Source organism: Pecten maximus, chromosome 6, assembly GCF_902652985.1.
Source record: "Pecten maximus chromosome 6, xPecMax1.1, whole genome shotgun sequence".
Classification (NCBI taxonomy): domain Eukaryota; kingdom Metazoa; phylum Mollusca; class Bivalvia; order Pectinida; family Pectinidae; genus Pecten; species Pecten maximus.
Genome location: NC_047020.1, coordinates 14,458,416 through 14,485,693, shown reverse-complemented (window position 1 = coordinate 14,485,693; position 27,278 = coordinate 14,458,416). Strand labels below are relative to the sequence as shown.

The window sequence follows — 27,278 nt, the reverse complement described above, 5'->3', positions numbered from 1 at the left end:
AAAAAAAACCACGATCAAGTCGTACATTTATGCGTTATATACAAAATGTTTTATCAGAAGATCATTTATGTCAAAGATATTTTAGCCTGGAGGTGTTTCCAATACAAAGTATGAGTAGAAGTATATATGTTAGGTACAAGGAAAACAGATGTAGCCACACAATTCAGAAACCAAATATCAAAAGGATATAATCATCTACCGTCCAACCTTATCTATAAACGATTGCTTCGACGTTTTTTCTTCAGAGTCGCAAGTTCCTCTTGTAGTCCAAGATGAGCAAGGGCTTCATAGATGTCGTGGTAACTGAGTTTAGGCTGACGCTGAAGTACTGCAGACGTATATTTATAGGATAAATACTCGGCGTCGAAGTTGCGTTGTTTGTGTTCTTCTTCTATGAGTTTTACTTCGTAGTTTTCAATTCCCATGTGCCTTGCAAATTCTTTGTACCTTTCGTTTACGGCGAGAAGTCTCGCTAGAAAACGTTCGCAACTTGGAGTTGGACGTTCTGAATCGTCAAAATGAAAAAAAGTCACATTATTTTTATGTTAAATTGAAGTGACGGCGTTAAATTCAACTTTGCCCGAGAAGTGAAAATTAATTATAATACACGAAAATTTATCTCTCGAAAGTCAAATTTATACCTCTAAAAGATCGGTACTAGAACGGATGAATGTTATTATATAGTAAAGTGTTCAAATCATAATAGCTACATTTATGTTTGATAGAACTGAGGAATGTAGTCAGTGAATTGTTTTGTTAATGTTAACCTTACTGTTGTCTAATTGTCGCTCTGTGGTTCCGACCTCTCCGCTCGTGATTGGATGAGACAGCTGTCGATAAAATACAGGATTCTTTCGCCCAGATAATGTCTTTCCATCCAAACCCTTTTGCTTTTCTAATCCAGTACCGATGCTTTGATAGGCCCCGCAAGATTGGTGTTGTTGTCTTTTTCGCACCATTGGTACTTGTACTATCTCGTCGTTACGTATTTCGTCAGCTATGTAAGATTCCATTTCCTCGTCGTCCTCCTCCTCCGTCGGTTCCTTGTCACAGCTACCAGTTCTCTGTTTCTCATCAGGTTGTAATGGAATCGTTTCTTCGTTATTAGGGATTGTTTGTTTCTCTGAATAATTGAAGATAATAAGATAATATTTAGTTGGTGTTTTATACTGTAATCTGTACTATGTTACATATACATAGTAGATGTATTTGGAAAGTGCATGCTATGCACTTACTATTGATATTTTGAAATAGAATTGTGTCAAAATGAAATATTATCACATAATCGGCTTATTATTCATTCACTTCGCCCATGTTATATTATTGTATATGTCACTAGTGAAGTATACCTGGATCGTTTTTAATGGCTGAGATAGTCAGTTGTGAGGTCATGATACGGACAAAGGCGTTGCGTTATGAATTGAATATAGCAAGACTAAATGGCTGCCTCTGTTTATTTTTTTCTTTCACATTTTGACATTGAATCCTACCAAAATGTAAGTTTACAAATTATGTGACAAAAAGAGTCCCAATGTTTTGTTTGTTTTCACATCATTTTAGGTTGTATTAACCTTTACACTTAGTAAGCAAAACATTAAATGAATACCCACCCTACATTTATCATCGATAAGGATCGTATGAGTGTAAACATTTGGAATACGAACTATTTCACATACGGTATGTCGTACCTTTGTAACTCCGCAGAGTTTTGCTTTTCCTGTTATGTAAGATGTATACAATCAAGGCAACAACCCCTGTAACCACCAATGCCGTTAACAGATCGACCACTGACTGGCTGTACGACTTGTGGCCTACGGAGGAAGTTAATACACTTTATTATCCTTTTTATTTGAAGATAGTTTGTTCTACCATGAACTTTCTACCTAGAATAAACGTTTCAAATATAGCCAAAAGATCTTACGAACACATTTAGATTTATAAAAGGAATTAACATGGTTTCAAACGCAAACGGTGCATTTTATCATATTCACGTTTAATTATTGATAAAGATCTTGTAAACAATTATTGAGACCGATGATATGATGAGTTATTTACTTTTCTTCAATCATTACTATGTTTTTTTATTTATCTTCTTGCTTTTGCGTGGTTTACTTCAGTCATATTCTCTACATAAAATACTGGGTCGTAGTGATATTATTTTGAGGACAAGAATTGAACTTTAGAAAGATTCTCCAAAAGCAAAGACATAAGAAACTAAATATGCTCGGTAGAGTAAATTTACCTTCATTATTTCGTCCCCCTTGTGTGCTTGCGTTGAAATCTGATGACGTCGATACTAACCTGGTAAAATACAGATACAAGGTCATACACAAATGTTTCACAGTATTGTTTTGATCCAAATTATAATACAGTAAAATTACGATGTTATTTTAATACCGTCTTGTGTTTCTGATACCCGTAGTTTGTGATTTTAACTTTTGAATTATAACCGCAGCAAACATTGCTATGCTACAATTCAATCAAAAATTCTGAGCTTAGCACAAAGTTTTAATTAGATGGATTGTGATTTTAAGGATTGTTTGACTTAAGTTTGTCCAGATTTTATAAAGTTGGTCGAATTAATTTTTTATGTAAAAGCAGATAAGATTAGCATATAATGTAGAATATACTTCAAATTGTGTTGAAAAGTAAAACAATATTGTTATTATGTATCAATAACAAATCAGCGATGAAATACCTGTCATTGACACTGTGAGCCGTCTTGTTACATTTAGTGTTTTGTGTCGGTGTACAGGGCTGTACTTCATGCATACCCAGGTCAGCACACACGGTACAGGTTAGACAGTTCCAGTATTTATCTCCGTCAGGATTGTAGGCGCCGTAACTACATTCTCGACATCTGGGACATTTAGTTGCACCGTGGAGACCCATACCTATATCCGCTCCCTGCAGGAGTAAACATTTAATACAAAGGTTGCTATCTAACATGTCGATATATTCAAAATATCATATGAAAACAGCAGAAAATACTGACATTATCAAAGAAGGAAAAATAAAAAACAAAATGCATATTAGGTAAATGAATTAATAATTAGATTAAAAAGAACAAGAAAAATAAGACTATGTGTTCCGGTAAGATACACGTCTACTGCTTCCTCATTGTCCGTAATTATTCATTTTGCAAGGCAAGAAAATTTATAGTTATCATTAAAAATCTTCAAAACGTGTTCTATTATAATCAACTAGGACTTGATAACTAATAGATCTGCTGTAAACTTAAAGACTGCTGATCATTATACCTTTAGATCTGGTTCCTGCCCCGACCAACATCGGTCACATTCCCTACAACCGTGGACCTGGTAGTAATAATACTGGTGATCCTCTGGATCACAAAACACTTCCTTCTGTTTGGTTGGTCGGGCTTGACATCCGGTCAGGATAAATGCTATCACAGCCGTCACGACTACATTCTTCACATCTGAAATGTTATCAAAATCAAATATCCAACAAAGAAGATTCGAAAAACAGAATCGGACTTAACCAATGTTTAAATATGATGCAAGTAAAGTGCAACCGTTTCAATGAAATTCATGGACTTTGAATATCATTTTGAATATGTTTTAGGGAATATCAAATAAATGGTTATGTTTTGAGCAGATATAACTGGTCATGAAAATTTAAGTGTTTCAATAAAAAATTAAGCAATCCATCGTTGGAGTCTTTGGCGATAATAATTGAATATTGGGTCTTGCCAAATATGGATTTGAATCTATAACCTATGTGGTATAAACAAAGTTTAGATTTGCCGATTTATAATTTTTATCGTTTTCAAGTGGTTGATCTCGTTAATTCATCAATTCATTTAAATAAATAAATTAATAAAATGCTTCTGACAGTTTAATTGTCTGTATGCTAACAATATTAATGGACACAGGTCTGTAATAACAATATTAATGGACACAGGTCTGTAATAACAATAGTAATGGACACAGGCCTGTAATAACAATATTAATGGACACAGGTCTGTAATAACAATATTAATGGACACAGGCCTGTAATAACAATATTAATGGACACAGGCCTGTAATAACAATATTAATGGACACAGGCCTGTAATAACAATATTAATGGACACAGGCCTGTAATAACAATATTAATGGACACAGGCCTGTAATAACAATATTAATGGACACAGGCCTGTAATAACAATATTAATGGACACAGGCCTGTAATAACAATATTAATGGACACAGGCCTGTAATAACAATATTGATGGACACAAGTCTGTAATAACATATATGAGTTATTAAGCGGAGCATTGACTTAAAGACTCGTTCCTTATTCTTGTGTAGATGTGCGTTTGCTGATAAAATATTTTGCTGGGAAAAACTTTTGATAAGTTAAACGTCTCTAATAGTTCATTCAGGACAATCTTTTCACAGTAAATCATATTTTTTTCTTTTTTTTTCTTTTCATGCGAAATAACTTTAAGATTAATTTCAACATTGAATCCCCAAGTGAACGTCACTTTTTGAATATAATAATTGATTCAAGCTGATTACCAACTAAGAATATCATAGCATTGACGGAGCTGATATGAAAAAAACATTTACCACTTGTGATATGATAACCGATCCTAATTACCTGGTGAAGACAGGACGCAGTAAAGCAGTAATGATTTGTCAGCACAATCTGCCTTATAGTTGCTTAGATAATAAATTTATGAAACAATTGAGGTGATACGCATTAACATCTTTTCAACAAGTACATGTATGTCATAATTGAAGAGAATCTGTTACATCAAAATTTCACAATTCAATATGTTATCGATTTGAGTTCAATCCTTCATGAATCCTTATTGTGGATGACTAGTTGGAAAAAGAAATGATTATCAAAATTCACCATATTGTAGCAATGTTACTGCGGGCAACTGTAACATTAAAATCGGATATTAGCAAGACTTATTTTTGAAAAATTTCGATTATATCCAAAAGTATGATACAGTGTTACTAGGTTCAGTCCTCAGGGTATAAGACCATCAATTACTGAATTAATGTCTCTCTGTGACGTTAAAACATATCAGATATAGTGCCGTTTCATGTATTGTAACTATTGCAAGCTTTCCGCAATGAATAACATTACTGTAAAGTAACCGATTACTTGTCACATATTAATGTAGCTAAACGAAGCTACTAATTCGAACAAATGATTCCGGCCGACAGCTTGTCAAAATACTGGAGGATACAGAGACTTTGTCGCTAAGGTCATCAGCCAATTGAAGCTTTGATACGAGTCTTTATTGTTGTATATCATTTTTACGAGGCGATGGCGAGAATGTTTCCATATGTTATATTCGGTGTAAACAGTTAAAACAACGTATTAGTAAATTATGTTATCAAGAAAGTTTAATAGAGCACTAGATAATTGCGCCTACTGGTGCCCGAGGGTAATCTTCATTAAATAGAAAACGAAATTAACGCGAATTATTTCCCGTTATGTCTCTGCACTCGTTCGTGTTATAGTGCCTGATGTGAATTGCATTATGTAAATCAAACTTGCTGACCTCTAAATCTACCTACACAACAGGCTATGGTAGGTAACCCAGTAGGACACTCCTAATGAGGACATTTAAAAAAATAAACAAATTATTTCTTGTTTCTATTAAATTTGAATCTTGCTGTTAGGACCTTTAACAAATTGATAATACAGAAAAAGGTACACACCATTAAATATTAAAGTCGACCTCCTCTATTGTATCATCATTGGTGCGTACTTGTTAACACTAACGACAAATTCAAGGTTGTATATCATTAATATCTCATTTTACGTGATCAAATCAATGAACGACAAACATATATTTACAGCAGTTGCTGCATATAACAAAATTTTCGTACAATTTCGTCATTTTCAAAAGACAGTGACATCATATAGCTACATTTGTGTAAATGCAAAAATCATTTAAAGAGTGATTAAAAATTATCAAAAACGAAAAGTTATCACATATTCAAAACATATCTCGAGCGTTATCACGGGATATGGTAAGAATGAGTGACGCGATGTGAGATTAAAGAATACTCTATCACGGTTACACCGTTTCATTCATAGATACGTGTTCAAGTCCAAGTTAGACGATATAAGATACTCATTTGGAAAAATAACTAAATAAATAATAATAATAATAAATAAATAATAAAAATGAATAAATATATCATATTATAAAATGTGATTAAAACATATTCAAAAGTGGTACATTATTACAAATATATCTATTTTTAAAATTACAGTTGTGTCAACAACAAGGCGCACAATTGCCAAACCATCTTCCCCATGGTGGTTCAATTTTCTCTTTCGCGTGGATTTAAACTGTGGTGGTTTTACAATGGAACTGTAACTGTTTCTATATTAAAGTATTCTATGACATCTTTCTTAAACAAAAAAAAAACAAAAAAACTCTTCTTAATTGGTACAATAGTAAAACCATGCTGTAAATAGTAAACAGTTCGTCTTAATTGATACCATTGCTACATAATTCAATAAATAGTAAATGTCTCGTATTATTTTATACCATTGCTACAACATGTAGTAAACGTGCAGTAAGGTACCTGTAGACAGATCTGAACATAGTATTACAAGTTAAATATTAAATTGTAAAAAATGACTTTTTCGCGTCTATTGTTCAGATGTAATTTATTACAGATATGTGGTTTTTATTCTAATCATTTGGAAAATATTGCTTGTGCACAAAACATGCGATGTAGCTTTTCTAACAGTATTTAAAACTAATCCCCGTAGTAAACGTCTTGAATTTTAGCAATTAAAGGCATGCCTATACCCTTACCGAAAAAAAATCCTTAATAATATCAGTCATATTTCTATGCATATTACAACCGTTTCATCCAAATCATATTATGATGCAAACACATCTACCCAAACCGAACCCTTTTGTACAGCTGAAAATGGCCTAGCTGACAGACTCAAAATTATGAATTGTGACAGTCTTTATATGTTTAATTTTTGATAACATAGTAGATCGGTCGAAAAGAACCAGCGAGTTCACGATCTTCTCGTATACTTTTTTATGCTCGTGTAAACGCTTTGTGCACCTTGGATAATAGAAATTCCATACAGTCACGTGAGGGGGATTTCCCTTTCTTTTTGCCAGCGGCCATCATTGCTACCTATTCCAATTTTGAAGCAAACAAACAGAACAATAAACGGAATTCGACTCTTGGTGATTACAGGGCGAGGCTACTTGTTATATTAATGTTATCACTACTGTAATTACCGAGGTGAACATCTCTATAATGCAGGTTACCTATTGTCGGGTTACTATAGAAGGTACCGGCCCAATCACACCTCCCACAATGAGAAACTTTCTAAATATCTATGTTACGACCTCGTTCGAAGTTATGTATGTTATGAAAAACGCATGTCAACAAAACATCACGTATAAACTATATAAATACACTATTAAATATACATATTTATACAGTTTCATTAACGGTAAACTCAGCTGTTCATAGGTAATTAATGTATTTGGAGCAAATTTTGATGCAATATAAAGTTTTGCTTACCTGATCGAAACTGCATTTCAACTTACGTCGTGTTTTCCCTTTTAGATATGGATCAAAATGAAACATTCCAGGTCGGAATCATAAATTAAGCACAACTGTCTTTATAATGAATAAGAAAATGGCTGATCAAACGGTCTGTGCTATCTGCTCAACAGGGTACGATTACCTGTGTATGTATATGTGCGTGTACGGGTGTGGATATGTCTATATAGCGATTTATGTAAATAAGTTCTTGTCATGTTCCAGACATGTGAACGCGACAACCGGCGTATCTGGAAGGTCTCCAAAATTGTTTGGTAGTCAAACTTGCATTATGTAATAACCCTATATACATCTCCTTGTTTGGATTATTATGTTATGATATGCGGTTGGTTTCGTACAAAAATGTTATAGATAGGTTAACCATGAAGACTGCAAGCAAACAGTTTCTGTAGATATTAGGGTATTTGTCATTACATATAATTCATATATACAAATATTTATCATAGTACAATTACGACAGGAAATTGAAATATTTACCTTCGGATCAACAACACATATTAGATATGATACATTGTGCTGATAATTAGATATAATAACTTAATGACTCGTGCCCTGACCGGGCCTCGATCTCACGATCTATGGCACCCAATCGCCTACCCAGAAATACCCGCAAGTTATACCGCTGCGCCACATCCACGTTCTCAAAAAGAATGTTTCACTGGTGCAGTGACGGTCATATGAATACCTGAATCGCAATCTATTTACATACATTGATGCGAATTGTACACATATTATAAATATTCATGAACGTACAACAACGACAGGAAATTCAAATACTTTACCTTAAGATCAATGATAATGCATATCATACATTGTGCAATGATTATATATATAGCATAGTAACACAAACGACGAAGAAAGACAATTTTATGACTCTTGCCCTGACCGGGCCTCGAACTCACGACCCACTTCACCAAATAGCCTAGCCAGAAATAATTCATATATACATGTTAGTGTGAATAAGGGAAAATCAGAAACAACATTATTTATCATCGATGCTCCCCTGTGAAGATGTTTCCTACTCTCCGCCTCAGCGAAAATAGGTTAGCCAGGAGAGTTTTAAAAGGGTAATTCAGTGGCCATCCTGAAAGTGTTAATATCACATACACGTTTAATTACTCGAGATACTGAAAAAAAGTTTAGCGTTGGGTCTAGATAAAATATATTGACATAACTAGTGATCAATGATTACCAATAACTGATATAATAACATTATTGCAATAAGAAGTGCATTATTAGCAGTATACATTTTGAACATCATTATCACGATGTATGTTATTTATCGATGTGCTATATAATTATCAAACACCCTTGATCCTTTATCCGCATGTCGGTTAGTTTTTCATTTTCAACTATTTCATTTCCACTCTATATACTATTTCCGAATCGCCCAGTTTTTTATTCTGCTATTTGTATGATCTATTCTGATTTCTTGCCAAACTATCAATTTGTTATCTTGTCAACCCCAACAAAGTGCTACTTCGTCAAAAATACATTTTAAACCTTGATAAGGTATATTATCCCCGTATATAGAATTGCACCATCTACCAATAAAGAACTTCAACTTGAATTTGGAATGTTATCATCCACGAATACAACATTTTATTTTAGTGTATTTTTTTTTAACATTTTCAAACACAAAATGTTATCTGCACCAAGCGTCTTAATTAACCATTGACTAGTGTATTTTATTACATTTTTACCAGTGAAATATCAAAAATTATTCATTCTATAAAAGTGATATTTTTCATATTTTCACTAGTGAAAAATATCACTTTTGCTGATTTGACCAATCAAATTAATGATTAGAAAATACCAAAATAATTGACCAATCAGAAAGCCCGACATATATGTCAGCACCTGGACAGGGGGAACTACTATAAACGTATGCAAACTTTCGCTGTAGGCCTAGTTAGCATACGGGGTAGGTTTTTCGTTGATAAAAAATGAAATAAACAGGATATTTAACAGTGTCTTCAGTAATACCAAATATATTTCACTCGTGTGGCTAGTATTTTAATATTTTTCAATCGTGCTGCGCACTCGTGAAAAATATCAAAATATTAGCCCCACTCGTGAAATATATTTGGTATTACTGAAGACACTGTTAAATATCCTCTATATTTCATCATTCCCCATGGCGTTATTTTACTATTATGATATATTTTCGGGTAAATCAGTTGCAGCTGTATCTGTTATACTGTTTTGACGTCGATTTAGATTATTTTATTATTGTTCTCTATATATTTTATCAGCAAGGGGACGTCACTGCTGCTACATTAACGACACCTGTAATGTCCAACAAGGTTTAATCAAATTAACAGACAATCTCAAAACTAGAGCTTAGGTGGTGACATTTAAACCATGTGGCATACTGAAAGCCTCATACACGCCTGATTCCATATCGCACAATGAAATAGAATATTTTCTATTTAGGTAATGATGTTTAGCATAAAACTTTCACATGATCTTCATCATCCTGCATCTCTGGAAATCTTGTGTTGTTAATTTCTCCGTCAGTCAACATTTGACAATGGGAACACAACCTTGGATAATTGAGGTATCACAGATGTTACTAGATGTTGTCAGAGATGTAAAAATAATCATGGTAAATTGAAATATTACATGTTGTCTCTGCTTGCTTGTAAGTGTATAACTTTGAATCAATGGTATCCTTGCTAAATGTGTCTATATATTCATAATTGATATGTCTATACATACCTGGCATTGACTTATGCGTATCTTAGGATTGAACATATTATACATTTACGTTGCAGTGTCAATGTACAAACTTAGTAAGTTCTGTTTTAGGTTATAGTACCTGAAACGAGGATATACAATTTAGATTTAAGTAAACAAAAATTAATTGGTAATCACACTTAGCTTTCGTTTGGACAACGAGTGATAGAAACTAGGGTTGATTTTTCTTTAACGTTAACGTATCATCTTGCATCACGTTTTGGGAAGAATTGAATAAGCTTGTTAAAATTGAGTAAGTAAGTGCCGACAACATACAGATTTCTTCTTACCCACTCTACCATTTGTAGGTCATCGTGATTGTCAGAAAATCTATCATCGTTTCTCAGTATTGTCTGAAATAATGCAATCATTTAGCTGAAACGATGAACATTTATCTGGAGAAAGGCGATTCGGATATATCATATCAGTGATTTCATTTTGTGACAATATTTTTTGACTTGAACATTTTGAGTAGTGACGAAAAATATGAACATTTTAAATACATCTCACTATGTCCGGGGTATTTCGAAATTCCCAATTTGGGCTTGCTATGGTTTAAATTCGAATTAAAATCAATGTCTGTCCAGAATATCAAAGATGCCATGTACAATGTCGTGAAAACATAAATGAATTAATTTTATTTGAGTAAAAGCGCGCATTTTGAAGCTAAGAACTATAATATGATACCGTGATATCAAAGTGATTTATCCAGATAAAAAAAAAACGTTTATCTTCCCGGACAACACTGAACTTATTCGCCTTCGCTTTTGAGGATCGACTTGAAAATATGTACATTGTATTATGAATATTGGGGTAAAATACAATTATGTTTATGCTTAATCAATACTTTATAATCTTAATATTTTCAGGTCCAAGCACAAGCACTCCCTAACTGTTAACTTTGTAATAGAATGATTACAGTAATATCGACCACCTATTTGTTTATCGACACCCGGATGTTGGGCTCATAAATTAACTGCTTATAGGAGATGACTAATTATATAGGTAGGTATTGTATATGCATTGATACTCATATTACAGTCGCATACTTTACCGATTCAAGTGGATTAAAATAAATCTTCAGCAAAGACCAGATGTGAATATCGTATTCAATTTCCTGTAGCAACCAGTGAGTAAAATATACAACATTGTATTTACATTGCCGACTTTTTACAATCTATTTGTGTTGATGTTATGTATCTCAATTACCATTTAACTCTATACAAGTATGACGTTTTTGTTAAGAACTTTCTCTGCCGGTCGTAGCATAATACCTTCACGAATTTGAAAGGTATCCATTAACAACATCATACAAATAATATTAGTGATGCGTTTATACGTATTTCATTAGAATAGGTAAGTACACGAAAGTGTTTTACAAGTAGATCAATGTACAGAAGTAACAATAAGAAAACAGTTATTTTGGTGTATCTAAACATTTTCACCTGAAAATGAAATTCAGTGATGTCGTTTTTTCATTGAGGTGGGTAGAGGTGACGGTTTTGGAGGGGTGGGGGTCTTATAGATGACATATTTGGAGTTTTCCATCTATTTATAGTGCCAATGATTTCTTCAGTATAAGAAATATTCAAACTGATTCTTACAGGGTCTTAAAATAACAACGAGAAAGACGAAATCAGTACACGTATTTCATTTTTTTTCCTGTCGCGATGACAAGGAGTGTAAATACAAATTAAAATGTGACATGTTAACACCGAGATCTAAAACCCAAGCAGAGGTGAACTACAAAGGACTTGAGATAAAGATATTAGGTATGAAGGTGAATTATCAGACTATTTATGACCGAGCGTAGATATATAACGGTGGTCGGCCGTCGCCATGTACCAGCAACCTAGGGGAGGGGGAAGGGGTCGGATTTTATTATTATTATTCGATGTATGTACATGTTTTACTCTGTTTCACATACCAAACATTCAACAATAATACCACAGCCTGTTATTGATGTAAAATTACACGTTACAGGCGGAGAAAATAGTGCATCTGCTCACATTGACCGGATATCCAGTCATTTTCAAGTTTGGACATTTCCCCCAATGTTTTTTTATGTAAGGTTGTATATGTGAGTGTGAGTGCGAATAAGGGCAAGTGAAGAGTGATGTGTATAAACGTACAATTGAAAGAAATATATGTACCTATATAAATAATGTTATAAAGATGTAAAATTAATTCATGATACCTAATTGAACTGATGATACTTACATTTGTGATATATGATGATGACTGATGTAACTGGTCAATTAATTGCATATAAAGAAAGATAAATGGTGATAAATTATATATGATTACGATGTGAAATCATCTGATGATGATGAAAGTAATAATGTTTTGTAATTTGTTGTAATATGATGATAACTGCTGTTGTGATGCATGTTGTCTTATTTGACTGATCGATTGACTTGATGATGATGACGACGACGGCAACGACGACGACAACAACGGCGACGACAACGACGATGATGATGATTATGTATTTGTGATTGGTCATCTTGTTTATGTATCGGTAAAATCTAAAAAAAAAAGTATCAGAAAGAAATAGTGTATTGCTACGTTTATTCACGACCACGTCTGGAAACTTTCCAGATTTGTTTGTATATAGTGGTGCATTATAGATATTTTCAGGTATCTGTTCTATAATTTTTTCTCATAGGGATATATTTATCTATCATTACACGTTACCTAGAAATAGACGGGAACGAGATTAAAACAGCTGAACCCTGTTTAACCCTACTGACGTCAATGGAAATTTTAAACCTTTTCATAATGAACCTGTGACGTAAGCGTTAATAATTATTATATCATTTTCAACAATCTTGTACAGTTGTATAGAAAGTACAGTGAAAACACGTAAATAATGTTTATAAAAGTTTACCATCAGGATACACTGGGCTCGGTTTTATTTATTTAAGACTAATATCACGATAAAGCATCTACTATGTAACTGGTACAACTCAGTGATCGCGATATGTTACACGGTGAATCATTACGTTAGCACATTGGCGGATATATGTGATACTTTTCAAATAGGATTTCACAATATAATTTCATAATATGACCTGGAAAAGTTAAATGCTGCTGTAATTCAAGGACAATATCTGCTTCTAGTTGACTATGTTACTTAGTTTGAAGTTAACTAGATGGAGAAAAAGAGAAAATACTTTTTGTGAAGTCTGTTTCAGGTAGAAAGTTGGTCAGCCGAAACACGTTTGTTCTTTTAACACATATCAGCAAAATAATAATAATAAACTATTGTCAAAAGGATATATTCGCAACCTAATAAGGTAACCCGATGAAAGTTTAAACAGATACCTGGTCTACACAATACATGTAGGTGTATTATCTAACAGTAATATAACGCCGCGCTTTAACATGGTGATTTGTATCCGTCTGCACACCTCAATCGGTTTTCTTTCCATCGCGATTTCGATTACGTATTGAAGATAATCTATTATGCCTGACATTATATTTCAAATCGCATATACTTTATATATAAGAATTCACAAACGGCCTGGATTGGGGATGACGGGTTCATACGTGAAAATTGACAATGATTTGTTTATAGAAATACCGATTAGGAAGATAAATACGTGTCAATCTCTAGGAGGCGAGGTTAAAATTGCTCCCGGGATTCCTTCATTAGGTCTAATAAGGTGTGGGACATATGAGTATAAAGTTCACGCGATCTAATATTTTGGCACGATTCCAGGTATGACATATCTTCGTTTTGATTGGTTGTGCTTTAAACCACTGGTTACTGACACTTACCTGTCCTTTCATTATCTGTCATTTATGTATAGCATTAACAGACAACAGGTTCTTCATTGCTAACTTGATATTCTATCAACGCTATCTAAATAAACATGGCCATGCCATCACGTATCCGTATGGTGTAACGCTGTGAGGTATTGGCTATTGTATAGAATAAATAGGGAAAGTTGTTTTTATAGTTTTATTTCATATCACGATTCGTATTGATGACTTACAAATGTATATGGTAGATATGATGCAAACGGATTATATCAATCCAGTTTTACCTTCTAACTTCTAAATTATGACGGATCACACAAATGAGACTATTTAGAACATTACAGTCCCGCAAGGACGTGACGCAATTACTCCGTGTGTGGTGGTATTGCATTACATTGCATTGTATTGCATCAGATTTTGTAGCAGAGAAATTTTATAATGCGGTTACACCTAATATCTATCGAATACGTTAAACATATAAAACATATTGTGAAGGTATACATTTCCTCAAGATATTATACACACGGCAAATAATGTACGTTGATTTAAAAATAACATCGAAATATGACAGAACTATGGTGAATTTATGCCATCTTTAATGTAGGAACAGTATTTATAGGATGTATATGAAACGTTATATCGAGATATAAGCTACACCATACACCTCTTCACGCTCTATGACACTGTAGTGATGCATTGATTAAAACTTTTGACAGGCAGGGGCAAAGTTTATGATTAATATCGGCCTCAATAAACGTGAAAATAATGGAGAAATCACAGATAGCAGAACATATTTATCATTAGTCATTAAACAGTAGTCGGTTCTGTACTTAAATACATCAAATACATGTATGCCGCTTCTTGTGCTGGGTCTATCATTTCAAGTCTCTGCACCATACAGATTTTGAATTGAATTTAACTAATTAGGGAATACAATACAAAGTTTGAATGGTATTTAATTAATTAGAGAATACAATACAAAGTTTGAATGGTATTTAATTAATAAGGGAATACAATACAAAGTTTGAATTGTATTTAATTAATTAGGGAATACAATACAAAGTTTGAATTGTATTTAATTAATTAGGGAAACAATACAAAGTTTGAATGGTATTTAATTAATTAGGGAATACAATACAAAGTTTGAATGGTATTTAATTAATTAGAGAATACAATACAAAGTTTGAATGGTATTTAATTAATTAGGGAATACAATACAAAGTTTGAATGGTATTTAATTAATTAGAGAATACAATACAAAGTTTGAATGGTATTTAATTAATTAGGGAATACAATACAAAGTTTGAATGGTATTTAATTAATTAGAGAATACAATACAAAGTTTGAATTGTATTTAATTAATTAGGGAATACAATACAAAGTTTGAATTGTATTTAATTAATTAGAGAATACAATACAAAGTTTGAATGGTATTTAATTAATTAGGGAATACAATACAAAGTTTGAATGGTATTTAATTAATTAGGGAATACAATACAAAGTTTGAATTGTATTTAATTAATTAGGGAATACAATACAAAGTTTGAATGGTATTTAATTAATTAGGGAAACAATACAAAGTTTGAATGGTATTTAATTAATTAGGGAATACAATACAAAGTTTGAATGGTATTTAATTAATTAGAGAATACAATACAAAGTTTGAATGGTATTTAATTAATTAGGGAATACAATACAAAGTTTGAATGGTATTTAATTAATTAGAGAATACAATACAAAGTTTGAATGGTATTTAATTAATTAGGGAATACAATACAAAGTTTGAATGGTATTTAATTAATTAGAGAATACAATACAAAGTTTGAATGGTATTTAATTAATTAGGGAATACAATACAAAGTTTGAATGGTATTTAATTAATTAGGGAATACAATACAAAGTTTGAATTGTATTTAATTAATTAGGGAATACAATACAAAGTTTGAATTGTATTTAATTAATTAGGGAAACAATACAAAGTTTGAATGGTATTTAATTAATTAGGGAATACAATACAAAGTTTGAATGGTATTTAATTAATTAGAGAATACAATACACATCACTCAATGACATTCTTATATTTTTATTAACATTTGAATAAATGAGTACATGGCGGTATTAGTATTAGTTAGTAACTACGTCACTGAACATCATACATGTGTTTTGTTCCAAGGACGTACAAATCAATGTCAACATATGAACAATTTAGCATACAATGATAACGCATCATACATATCCACATGCTCATAATAAACAAATAGGTTGCATGTAGGGTCAGTGATTTTAAAATAATCAAGAGCAAAATATTGTTTGATACATGTATTTGATCGTTACAACAAATGTACGAACTATGTACAAACACATTAACTTGTTCAAGTCCCATGCATATATATTAAAGCGACAATGACTGTAAACATCACTGTTCTGAAAAACAATCATATAAACAAACGTGTCCGCAACCGAGTTTAGTAATATCACAAATAGGTAGGCCCTACAGGAATGTTATCTTTCGTAAGCAGAACGCTGTGCACGGACAAGTCACTCGCAACCACGTGACTTCATTCGACTTTGTTTGTGTAGCAATCTATACCAACATGAGAAGAAATCGAGGTTTCATGAGTATGAAATCTACATATATAGTCGCTTTAATAATTGCGATATGTTTCTCGCTCGACATAATATGTTAGTACAAAATTGACAAGACTAAGTGCTATCCGTTAAGTTAGTATATATGTCATAGCTGTGACGTCATAAAAGGTTGCAAAGAAGATTATTTTTCTATATAAGGCATACTGTTTCTATTCAAATATTGTTTTAATGTAGTACGGTTGACATCAGCAATACCAGCTTGCTACCTACATGTACCTATTGCATTTATCGTACATCAAATTGCATAACTGTATGCTAAATAGTACTCAATATGAGCTACATTAGTTATCCGAACGTATTCCCACGTCCTAACGTACATGTACGCATACCGCGTATGTATAACCGAGCATTTTATGTTCGACAGAACTCATTTTGAGCAACATCAGCTTCCAGAGCGTATTTCAACGTCCTAAATAACCTCTTTAGTCCAAAGTGGCACTTTTTCAGGCAATACTAGACATAAAAGCTTAGACATATTGATGTTTTGGAAATAACTCAAAATAAGAACATAATCGATGTACTTCAAAGTCCTAAACGGACATAACTATATTGGACAGTACTCGACAAAAAGCCGCATCGATTGTTCGACGGTACTTCACATCCTGAATTGTACCGCTTACACAACGGTTCCATAGGACATATTTACAATTTGAACATTGCTCGACATACGAAGATTATCGTTTCATTGATGGCACTTCCGCTTCCTTAACGGGCATATTCATCAATTGGAAAGTATTCGACATAAAAGTTAAATCGATTTCTTGACCGTACTTCTCGATGTCCTAAATTATGTTGCTTGCATTACAACTGTAACGGACATGACTTTGAAGATTTGGCCAGTACTCGACATAAAAGCTTTATCAATTTTTCGAATGTGCTTCCTCGCCCTAAACGAGCGTATATTAATAACTAGGACAGCATTCGACACAAAAGCTTCATTGATTTTTCTGTTGCACTTCCTTGCACTAAACGGACATATTCTTTAATTGAAAAGCATCCGTCATAGCAGTTCAATTACTTTGTCGACTGTGCTTCCTCGCCCTAAACGGACATATTAATACATTGGAGAGCACTCGACAAAAAAAGCCAAGTCGATTTTTCTTCTGTATTTCCGCATCCTAAACGGATATTATTATAAAGTCGACAGTACTCAACATCATGGCTACATCGAATCTCAACGTCCTTTATTGCGCCGTTTGCGCAACAACTTCATTTCATTTCAACATATTTTATTGTATAACATCTATACAAATGGGTTAGACAGCAGGCTTGGCCTATATAAGTCTTCCCCAATACAGACAGAACAATAGTAGAATTAAACTAAAACAATTGAAAGTGAAGAAGTATAAGAAATATGTATATAAATTAAGTCAATGGAGATGAAATATCTAGGGAGATAACAACTTAAACGGACATACCAAGATTTTGACGATACACACACCAATTCTTGGACTCAATATCACTCTTTATATTCTATCCTTAAGTTACAGCATAATACCCACATCCACAACATCTTTCCCCTCATCTTCACCCAATACAACACACATCCACACAAGAAGGTTACAATTTAACGGAAGTAATAAAATATACAACTTAACAGAAGTTATCAAATATACAATACTATCATTTTGATAAGGTCGATACATAATTTTGTCATCCCGAGAAAGAAAGTCTGGAATGGATATTTTATGTCAATTAAAAAAATGTATTGGTCGAAATCAAAAGGCGATCAAGGTTTTCTTATAAAACGATGTCTTGGGTTTCAAAACAATCAACAGATACAAGCACTACTTGTATATATTATGATCAAATGCTTTGTGAAGCATTTGTAAATATTAAACCATGTCTTTTAACCACCACACATTCAAAATAAACAGATAGAACCACTACTTGTATATGTTATGAATAACTGCTTTGTGGAAAAATAAATTCAGCATATATATATATATCGATTCAATAACTTTAAACCTTAAGAGTTATTGCTTGTCATGTTTCGTAAGCTTTCAAGATATTTGACCCTGTTGGACAATACCAAGGAAAGTAATGCATATTTGATTCATTTCCTTGAAACATCTTAGTTGATAACCAACAGGTTCGTTTTTCTTACTGGGAAACATGTGATCATGTGATACTATCTTTAGGAAATCAGACATGAAAAATAACATTTTGTAATACATGTAATAGCATACATATATCTTTCCGTTGCAAGTTACTTTTACTTACCATTGCAATATCATGCACAGCTGTATTCTATATAAATGTATACTGCGTTATTATACATTAACCTCTCGGTAGTTACCTATTCTGATCATGAAACTTTGAGGAATTTGTAATTCCCGGGTAATAAAACCAAATTTTGAGGTCAATAAATTGTGTACCGACGAACCAGAACCAACCATATCTACATGTATGTTCTTCGTCGTTTCTCCTGTAGGGAGGCAAGCTCTTCGTGTAGTCCTAGATAAGCAAGAGCTTTATATATGTCGTGGTAACTGAGTTTAGCCTTACACTGTAGTACTTTAGATATATATTCATACGACAAATCTTCAGCACTGAAGTTGCGTTGCTTGTGATATTCTTCAATTAGTTCTATTTGATGTTTTTCGATTCCCATATGATTTGCAAATTCGATGTACTTTTTGTTTGGGGCGAGAAGCTTCGATAAGACGTGTGTGCATCTTTGGCTTGGACGTTCTGAAACGACAAAATGACGTAAACATCACATGGCATTATATACTAAAATTAGAATGTTCATGGACAATACTAGCATCAACAACCACAACGACAACGACAACATTATCAACCCGTTTATATTTTACTTTTATTAAGATAAATCTTACTATTGCCAAATTGTAGTTCTGTGGTTCCGACCTCTGCGTTCGTTACTGGATAAGATAGTTGTCGTTGAAATGTAGGATTCGTTCGCCCGGCTATTTCCTTTTTATTCTTTCCAACGTATTTATCACATCCATCGCGGGTGCTTTCATAATCCCCGCAAGAATGGTATCGCTGTCGCCTTGGGACCAGTGGTAACATCTCCTTCTTACGTATATCTCTTAAGCTACTAAGGCGATCGTCAGCGTTGTCAGTCTCCCCCTCCTGATCCAGGTCAGAACTGTCAGACTGTTCCTTCTCAGAGCAATCTGGTTCAGTTCTGGTGGTATGTAACGGAGTCATTTCGTCGGTATCGAGAGTTGATTCATGTCCTGAATAACAAGAAGACATTTCTTCTAGTTGATACACTGTTACAATTAAGGAATCGTATGTTATTGTCAGCTCATGTATTGTACAGTACATAACGTAGCCTGTAGGTAGGGAAGTGCCAATTTAACAATCACAAATACCCCTGCATATACTTTCATTTTTTTTTTTATAATTAAACTATATGAAAACAAAATAGGCTATCGATGCGTCGTTATGGATAAGAAAAAGAGATAATTTCCCCCCCTATTTTATTAATCAGAATTTCGTTTTATTGTCATGGTGTTAATCCATCTTAATCCATAACAATGTACACGGGGCAACATATAGAAGGTGTATCAATTACTTACTAACCTGGGCACTACACTCAATGACAGCACCTCCACACTTACATACATTCAGTTACAGGCCTATGTAGGCCTAAGTCCATAATTGTCATGCGTGATATTATTGATAGCATATTTTCTTACCTCTTAATTTCTGACATATTCTTTTTCTCTGGCTACATGTGAAACACATAACTAATGCCACCACCACTGTTACGACGACTCCCATCAATATATCGGTCATTTTCTCCGTGGTGTGTGATTCCTCGGCTAAACAGGAAATAAATACAATCGTATAATCGAAGCCTACTATTTGAGCGGCAATAATATTTTAGCGTTTTCGCACTGAAAGCATTATGCACAAATAATGATTACGCTTATTGTACTGTTTGTATATTATCTTCTATGACAAGAATTGTGAGTACGCCAATTCATCACTCCTATCTGATTAGATTCGCTTTTTGTGGTAAATTAATGAGCTAAAACAAAAACGTTAACATTAAGCTTTCTATGAAGATGTTATTGACAACACTATCATTCTTGTTGAAGTTAACTTCATCAAACGTGAAATGTATTGTGTGGACATTTATGCGTACAAAGGAATTTCATGATATATTATATACCACAATTCCACGGTCAGGTTTACTTAATATTTATTTTATCTGATTCGTCTGCTTATTTTTTTTTGCATTGTACACATTTAAAAAAAAGAAATAGCCAGTATCATCCATGGTTTAGACGATATGAATAAATCCGACAAATAAACCAAAAATTTACAACGTAAAATATTACTGTATCTAACTTTTGAAAGTTTGCAATACATTTTTTACCTTCGAGTTTCGGTCGTCTTTCTTGCACGTTTTCATGGATATCACTCACCCTGGGTCCTAATCTGGTATGACAATACAAACATATGTAGGTCTGTGTGTTTAATATAGGGTATAATTGTCCAGTAAGACAATACAAACATATGTAGGTCTGTGTGTTTAATATAGGGTATAAATGTCCAGTAAGACAATGCAAACATATGTAGGTCTGTGTGTTTAATATAGGGTATGATTGTCCAATAAGACAATGCAAACATATGTAGGTCTGTGTGTTTAATATAAGCTTTAATAATACAATCATCTGCATAGTGCATATTACCTGTTAGACAGGACAAACATGTTAAGTGGTACATGTTCAGTTAGGTAACACAAACATGTTTAATGATACATGTCTAGAACAGCACAAACATGTTAAGTAGTACATGACCTGTTAGACAACACAAATATGTTAAGTAGTACATGACCTGTTAGACAACACAAATATGTTAAGTGGTACATGTCCAGTTAGACAACACAAACATGTTTAGTTAGACAACACAAATATGTTTAGTTAGACAACACATGTCCATTAAGACAACATAAACATGTTAAGTGGTACATTTGTACTTCGATAGCACAAACATGTCCAATGACACATATCCAGTTAGACAACAAAAACATATTAAGTGGTACATGTCCAGTTAGACAACACAAACATGTTAAGTGGTACATGTTCAGTAGTATATTTGAATTTATCTAGTTAGATAAACAAAGTTTTTGTATTGAATATCGATGTATCGATTTCTGGTTTGCCAATTGTTTGTAAAATATAAAATTTAAAATGTTTCAGGAAACAGGACTGCCCATTCAGTTTATCTACAGTATCATATATTCTTTGTAGACAAATACCTTTTATAGAAATGGCATCCTGCGGCTGTCCTAATTATTTGTTTGCTGTAAGTCGGGCTTCTTCATTAATTGCTTACACATAACATAATATGTAGATATATTTAATCAACTAACTATCAATAACATACCTTTCGTTGACCGTGAGAGCAGTTTTGTTACATTTAGTGTTTTGTGTTGATGAGCAAGGCTGTACTTCATGCATACCAAGGTCAGCACACACGGTACAGGGTAGACAGTTCCAGTATTTATCTCCGTCAGGATTGAAGGTTCCGTCACGACATTCTCGACATCTGGGACATTTAGTTGCACCGTGGAGACCCATACCTACATCTACTCCCTGCAGGTGTTCAATATTACATATTGTAAACTAATATACAGTGTGTGAATAAAAGTGCTATAAAATATGAAAAGTACAGAAATTATTGATATGGAAACGAAAACGTAATTTTACGAATAATTAAGCAAACGAGGGCAAAATATGAACAAAATATAGATTTTGAAAACTTATAAAGAGATGTGGCCCATTTGTTCCGGTTGGGTAAACGTCCTTCTGCATACAGATGCAAACTTTTAATTTTGTATGAAAGCAAAATGAACAATTGTCATTACAGATCATCGAAAGTATGTAAGAATTTGACAAAACAGGACTGTGTAGCTCATTGAAAAGAAAGTTTCCGACTGATGGCTGTATATATACCTTTAAATCTGGTTCTTCTCCCGGCCAACATCGGTCACACTTCTTACATCCATCGACCTGGTGGTTATAATATTTGTGATCCACTGGATCACAATATACTTTATTTTGTTTGAACGGTTTGGCTTGACATCCAATCAGGGTAAATGATATCAGAACCGTCACCACTACATTTGTGATATCTGAAATATAAACAAAATCATCCAGTTTTTCTAGATATGCTATAAGATTATGCTAAAACTGCACCACAGCTGTTTCGTCCTGCAATGACTTGTCCGTGTTGACATGAATGTACTATTTAAAAAAGAAATTCTGCATTGACCTCTTGTATATATTGGATGTATTGGTATCTTCCCAATCAGTCAACATATCCTATTATATCGTTGGGCAGAAACAATGAAGAACCATAGGCAGGTACATGTAAGTCTGGCTTTGGAGAGTGATTGATTCTCTTGTTTCTGTTTCTTGTGTATCTGTACTACCTGTACATGTATTTCACAATATAATCACAAAAATAGTTTCCCATTCTAAAAGATTTTTCATTTTATTTATTTGGAATAAATGTATGTTTAATGTTCTCTTACATATCCATAAATGGACTGACTAAATAGTCTAGATGTGTAAAACATCATGCTCTTTTCCACCTGAGCATTGGTATCATCACAGAGAAGATAACGTGTTTCTGATGCTGTTTCTGTCCATGCCGTTTGAAAATCTATATATCCTTGTCTTGTTGAAAGCTTTGGAATCAGTGTGGACTTCTGTATAGTGATGGTACAGTACAGTAGCTGGTCTACACAGCTCCAATGCCATCTGTCACGGCGTCTTGTCCTCACTGAGGATTCGAATCAGTCGTGAATCGAATAGTATTCTCCCCTATCTTTCCTTAAGAAATTAACCCTAATCTGAGCATTTGCCATAAGTCTTTTTCGGATAATATGATATCTTCTTCAAACGCGTTCATATTTTGCGTTATCATATATATATGTATGGCATTTTACAACTAAACCATCCAAGCAAAGTGCATGGTAAATAGAATGAAACAAAATAATATTTACTGCTGGCACATGGTATTGATAACATAGACTACATGAACTTCAATAGTTTAAATGGTTTGGAAGTATGCCAATAACTATTACAATGGTATATTTAAAGTATATCCGGGTAGAGCCAAACCCACTTCGTCCGTCCTAAATGCTTATAGAAGGTAACAGATGACATGACGATATGTTATCAGATTATATGGTATAAAATTAAGAAAATTTAACTACGAGTACCAGTTAAAAATAATATATTTTTTAAATGCTGATGCCTCAGGATTATCGTCATAAATAGACGTTAATTGCCGTTAAAAAAGGGAAACTTTTTTAAATGAATAATAATTATGTTCCCGTTATGTCTTTACAATCCGTTCACACCGACAAGGTTTCATACTTCTATTTCATGTTTCTACCCACAAAAACCTTATCCTAAACTTGATATGGAAGGTATCATAAAATGAGGACAGTTCAAAGAAAGAAATAATTACAGCTTGTATTTTGCATTTGAAAACTATTGTTGTGACGCATGTCTTATACCAGTTTACCTACGTAAAGCAAAATTGATCATAGTTCTAATTAGGTTCAATATCGACCTCCTCTATTGTATTGTTGGTGGGTGCTTGATAAAACTAACGACATTTTTTTTGCAAAACATTTTTAAAGGTTCTAATATGCAGCAAAATAATAAACGTCATACATATATTTAGAGTAATGTTAAGGAACACACTATCTGACAGTATCTTCAGTACATGTAATACCAAATATATCACTCGTGTGGCTAATTTTAATATTTTTAAAGTGTCTTCAGTAATACCAAATATATTTCACGAGTGCGCAGCCCCACTCGTGAAATATATTTGGTATTACTGAAGACACTGTTATATATACAATGTACTCTATATATTCTTCTCTTGTAAAATTATGAATAACTTAAGAGCCAAAGACAGTGTAAGCAATGAATCATATCTGAATTATTTCATCCTATTAAATGTCCTTTCTATCTAAATTATTGTGTCCTATCAAATTTCAGATCTATCCAAAAGTTCATTGCAAGTACACTTTGTGAAATCTGAATCAGTAAAACAACTCAAAATAAAAAATACAACTCTCATTTTCCACGAATTGATGGTATGGTGGATAAAAAGACCGACCCAATAGGAACTAATATATCTGTAGATACAGCTGAATATGTGTCTAGTAAATATGTAAATATGTCTGGGACGTAGTCAGCGCACCCTGCAACGCCCCCGCAGTTGTTTACACTTACAACAAAAATTGTCCTTGTCCTTGTTTGGAGATATCTTTTCAATGTTGTTAGGTCATCGTTTTACTTACAACAGCAGTAATGTAATGTATCATCGTCGAAACTTTAATTATATCACAGTTTCATTGTTTGTTTACCACATATACAAATTACCATCACTCCATTCTCATAGTTGCTTAAATAGTAAGTTCATAAAACAAATTTCATAATTCAATAATGTTACCGATATGAGTTCAATCATTTATTGATAATGTGGATGAACATTTGGACAAAGAAATGATTATCAAAATTCAGCAAAATGAAAATATTGTTATTGCCTGCAATTGTAAATTTAGACCTTGGTTTCGGCAATATCTTAAAATGTTTTAAATTGACGATGATGTTAATGTCATCTTAAAAGCTGGTGTGTGATAATAAAATACAACGTCACTAGGTTCAGCTCTCTGGGTGTGTCGCCAATTACTGAATGCCTGTCTCTCTGTGAGGTTAAAACATACTTGTTCTAGTGTGGATTGTTATATTTTATTTATGGCAAATCTTCTGTAAGGAAATCATTTATTGTGATTACTTGTCTGGTCATGCACAGAATATACAAAGGTTACATATCCATGTAAACATGTATGTAGCTCAGCGATGGATCCTAAAGATGTACGTGTATTTCAGCCGTCAACTTGTCTGAAGAAAACAGAAAATGTGTCGCTTGGTTCCTCATCCATTCATGTTTTGTTAGAGTTTATATTGTTTATTTTGTAGATTTTCGCGGGTCAATGGCGAAAATATATTTATATTTTGTGTGTACAGTTTACAAAGTAATACGTAATTAAAATATCAATACAGTTTTACACATCACATTGATAATTATTTCTCCTTACCGTTACGTCTAAAATCATGCATACATGTAGGACATTTGAAATAAAAGTTTAAACCTTGACGTGACGGATGTCGTATAAAGCACAGTGATAATACATACCATTTAGATTTAAAGTCTACCTACTATATTGTATTGTGGGTACGTACTTGGTGACACTGTACTAACAACGAGTTCAAGTTTTGTTTAGTGCAGATATTGCACATAGCAGGAATACAATTTCCATAACTTGATCTGTATTCCGAAAAAAATGTACATCATAAAAAAATGATATCATTTATCTACTTGATGTAGTATTCATCTTATAGAATACACTATCAGGCGCACATATTGTATGCATATTACGAAAGGTTCCGTCCAAATCATGTATGTATTAAGCGAATACATCTACCCCAACCCGAAACTCTTCGTGTAAGAATACGAGTCCCTTTATTATCCTACCAAATGCTTTTTTAGTAACACCTCAAAATTATGAAGGATGACGGTATTTTTATTCTACAGAGATTTTGATATTTTGATCAAAAGTAAAGGGTATTAGAAGTGCTACAGAATATCTAAATGTTTTTATGCACCGAATGTTGGAAACCCACTACAGTGGGGAATTCCCTTTCGTGCCCGCGGCCATTACTGACAAGCACTCCTTTGTAATTATTTAAATAAACAGATAAACAACAAATAAATAAAATACAACTCCCAAGTTACTCAAATAGATGAATGTGCAATAAATACACTTGTTAATATTAATGCTACCACTGCTAAGCCGACGTGAAGAACTTAAAGTAGGTCACTTATTGTTGGGGTCACTACAAGAGGTACCGGCCTAATCAAAGCACCAATAAAAGGGAACTTTCTAGTTTACTACTTCGTTAGGTATTATATATTGTATGAAAATCGCATGTCATCAAAACCAAATCACATACAGTTTTAGATACATACATGCATGTAGTTTCGTTGGTGTTAATTATAGCTGTTTTGTCCAATGGTTAAAGATAATAAAGTTATACTTACCTAATCTAAACTGCATTCCAGCTTACGTCGTGTTTTCCCTCTTAAATATGGATCAAAATGAATAAACATTCCAGGTCGGAATCATAAATTACAGCAAGCACAACTGTCTATACACTGAGTAGGAATATGGCTGATACAATATGGTACATGTGATCAGATGGACAGGGTACAATACACCTGTGTATGTACAGGAGTGTATACCTAGATAAGATGTCACCTTCCAGTCATGTGATCGAGCGACCGCCGCACCCGGCAAGGTCACCAAAGTTGTTTACAGGTTTTTAGATACGTGTTTTGTATTCGACTATCAAAACAACATCATGTAAGGTATGCATACTGCTGTTTTGACAACCCGGCCTCGTTAAGAGTATTATGTTATGAAATATGGTTGATTTCATACAAATACATGTTTATTTAACATATTTTCAGGCA

At 33.3% G+C, this 27,278-nt stretch overlaps 2 protein-coding genes across 2 annotated transcripts; both read right to left on the bottom strand.

The window, feature by feature from the left end:
* Positions 1 to 177: 177 nt before the first annotated feature.
* Positions 178 to 7,711, bottom strand: LOC117329051. Its single transcript, XM_033886748.1, has 7 exons — positions 7,536 to 7,711; positions 3,261 to 3,439; positions 2,699 to 2,907; positions 2,243 to 2,301; positions 1,689 to 1,811; positions 773 to 1,123; positions 178 to 505 (listed from the first exon to the last, which is right to left on the bottom strand). The coding sequence occupies exons 1-7, from the start codon at positions 7,549 to 7,551 to the stop codon at positions 213 to 215; spliced, it is 1,230 nt and encodes a 409-aa protein (XP_033742639.1). The 5' UTR covers positions 7,552 to 7,711; the 3' UTR covers positions 178 to 212.
* An 8,437-nt stretch (positions 7,712 to 16,148) lies between these two features.
* On the bottom strand, positions 16,149 to 27,048 carry LOC117329050. The gene is made up of 7 exons (XM_033886747.1): positions 26,847 to 27,048; positions 22,670 to 22,848; positions 22,101 to 22,309; positions 21,088 to 21,149; positions 20,402 to 20,527; positions 19,571 to 19,936; positions 16,149 to 19,424 (listed from the first exon to the last, which is right to left on the bottom strand). The coding sequence occupies exons 1-7, from the start codon at positions 26,860 to 26,862 to the stop codon at positions 19,132 to 19,134; spliced, it is 1,251 nt and encodes a 416-aa protein (XP_033742638.1). The 5' UTR covers positions 26,863 to 27,048; the 3' UTR covers positions 16,149 to 19,131.
* Positions 27,049 to 27,278: the final 230 nt, after the last annotated feature.

Excerpts from the sequence above, each read along its gene's own strand:
- LOC117329051 (XM_033886748.1), bottom strand. Across the intron at positions 2,302-2,698 it reads GCTCACAGTGTCAATGACAG|GTTAGTATCGACGTCATCAG; the intron begins GTATTTCATCGC and ends GTATTTTACCAG. Across the intron at positions 1,812-2,242 it reads AGGGGGACGAAATAATGAAG|GCCACAAGTCGTACAGCCAG; the intron begins GTAAATTTACTC and ends CTTCCTCCGTAG.
- LOC117329050 (XM_033886747.1), bottom strand. Across the intron at positions 21,150-22,100 it reads GCTCTCACGGTCAACGAAAG|ATTAGGACCCAGGGTGAGTG; the intron begins GTATGTTATTGA and ends TTGTCATACCAG. Across the intron at positions 19,937-20,401 it reads AATATGTCAGAAATTAAGAG|GACATGAATCAACTCTCGAT; the intron begins GTAAGAAAATAT and ends CTTGTTATTCAG.